This window comes from Blastocystis sp. subtype 4 (assembly GCF_000743755.1).
Source record: "Blastocystis sp. subtype 4 strain WR1 chromosome Unknown seqid_0687, whole genome shotgun sequence".
In the NCBI taxonomy this organism is placed as follows: Eukaryota; class Bigyra; order Opalinata; family Blastocystidae; genus Blastocystis; species Blastocystis sp. subtype 4.
This window is the reverse complement of record NW_014568860.1, coordinates 1,416-3,344: the sequence shown is the minus strand read 5'-3', so window position 1 is coordinate 3,344 and position 1,929 is coordinate 1,416. Positions and strand designations below refer to the sequence as shown.

Below are 1,929 nucleotides of genomic sequence, written 5' to 3'. Positions count from 1 at the left end.
TCCTCAGAGTATTGTGGCTCGAAAGGGTTCAGTGGGTCTAATGGTTCAAGATCTCGTCAAAAACTTCCGAACTATCATGGCTCCTAACACAGCAGCCCATTTGGTGGAAAGGAGGTAGTTTTACTACACAAGAAATAACTCATTTAGGACAAACAGTGTCAAAGATTATATTAACGTAGCTGGACCGTATGGAGTGACTCATATTATCCTGTTTACCAAGATGCGGACGCTTCCTCGTATGCGAATTGGTTGTTTCCCTCAAGGACCTACGTTGCATTTCAGAGTGAGGTTTAGAGGGAAGGTTGAGGACTAGGTTGAAGAGTATACTCTAACACGCGACTTGCTGAAGACAACTTCCAAGGGAATCGATACAATTGTTAGATTATGAAAAGAATATGATATCTAGTCTCCATACTTCCATTCACCGATTCTTGTACTTAATAACTTCCCTGAAAATGATACAGAATATGTTTCCAGTGATTGATCCTGAGAAGATCGATGTGAAGAACTGTCGTCGTGTTTTACTCCTTCAGTACGATAAGGTGGGATTGCCTATGATTAGTTAGTAATAGGCTTCCAATAGCATCTTTCTTCGTCATTACAGTATCAGTCGATCTCTGGTAGGTGTTGGCAAAGCCATCAACAGTATTGTGAAGAAAAAGGTCATTCCGGATCTGAGCAAGATGACAGACATTAGCGAGTATGATTGATTGTGGAATATGATATAGATTCATTCTGAATGGAGATAATGGCGATGAATATGACTTTATGGAAGGAGATTCAACTGCTTCGGGAGTAAGTACGGCCTCAACCTCTTCTGGAACCTTGAAACAAGCAGTGAAATTGAGTGAATTAGGACCTCGGATGCGTCTGAAACTGCTAGCTGTGGAGAGTGGTTTGTATCAGGGAGAATACTTGTACAATACACAGACAAAGGAAGAGATGCAAGATGATGTGAGACAGAAACAAATGGAAAAGAAATTGCAAAAGAAGGAAGTGGAAGAGGCAAAGAAGAAGGATGAGAAGTTGGAAGCTGCCCGGAAGAATGAGATTGAAACTAAACGAGAGATTGATCGAGAACGAGAGAAACGTAAACAAGAGAAGAAGGAAAGAAAAGAGAAGAAAGAAGCAGATCGAAAAGCGAAGGCTAAAGGAAAAGGAAAGAAGTGAATATGTTTGTGTGAAACAGAGTATACTACATTATTTCCACATAGGTGATGATTTGATCACAAAAGTTGCAATATACTGTGACTGAGTTTTCTGAACACGTTGATATCCTGCACGTTCCATCATCAAGTTGATGCTTTTTAAATTGGTCATGATTTTCTTCTTGTTGAAAATGATATACTGAATACACGAACCCCTATAAGACTGAATCAAAACCTTCAAGAAATCGGCAGCTATATTCAATAACAGAGTATAAATGTACAGTATTCACCAATATCAAAAATAATAGTTGCAGGAGCAACTATCGGAGTTGGTGCCACAATTTCATTCACTTTTGCTCGCAGTTTCCGAACTTCACCTCTGAAATTCGCATTTCTATTGTTCACCATCATATTGATAAGCTACCTCCGAATGGGATTAATTTGGATAACATGCCACCGATCAGATGCATTTCTTGTTTGAATATCACTATGTATTCGTCCAGCCATAATATCACTATTCACGATTGTCTACAAGTGAAAGGATAAACAAAAAACTACAATAATGTGATGAATATGTAATCCAATTAATGTATGTTCAAAAATGGCTCGTCGAACCCCTCCAAAGGAGTAGATAACTCTATAATCATAACATAACGACAACTGTACGATTCCGGCTGATAGAGAAAGCAATACTTGTTAATATCGTTTCCAATAAGAACAAGATATGAATTCTTATTCTTTGAGATAGCAACACGAGCATCTTGATCTACTTCTGAGATAA

At 38.4% G+C, this 1,929-nt stretch overlaps 1 protein-coding gene across 1 annotated transcript; it reads left to right on the top strand.

The window, feature by feature from the left end:
- Positions 1 to 40: 40 nt before the first annotated feature.
- On the top strand, positions 41 to 710 carry JH06_5758 (hypothetical protein; the record flags this gene model as incomplete). The annotated part of the gene is made up of 6 exons (XM_014669312.1): positions 41 to 114; positions 148 to 283; positions 314 to 376; positions 407 to 433; positions 465 to 542; positions 573 to 710. 6 exons carry the CDS (start codon positions 41 to 43, stop codon positions 708 to 710), a joined length of 516 nt encoding a protein of 171 aa, XP_014524798.1.
- Positions 711 to 1,929: the final 1,219 nt, after the last annotated feature.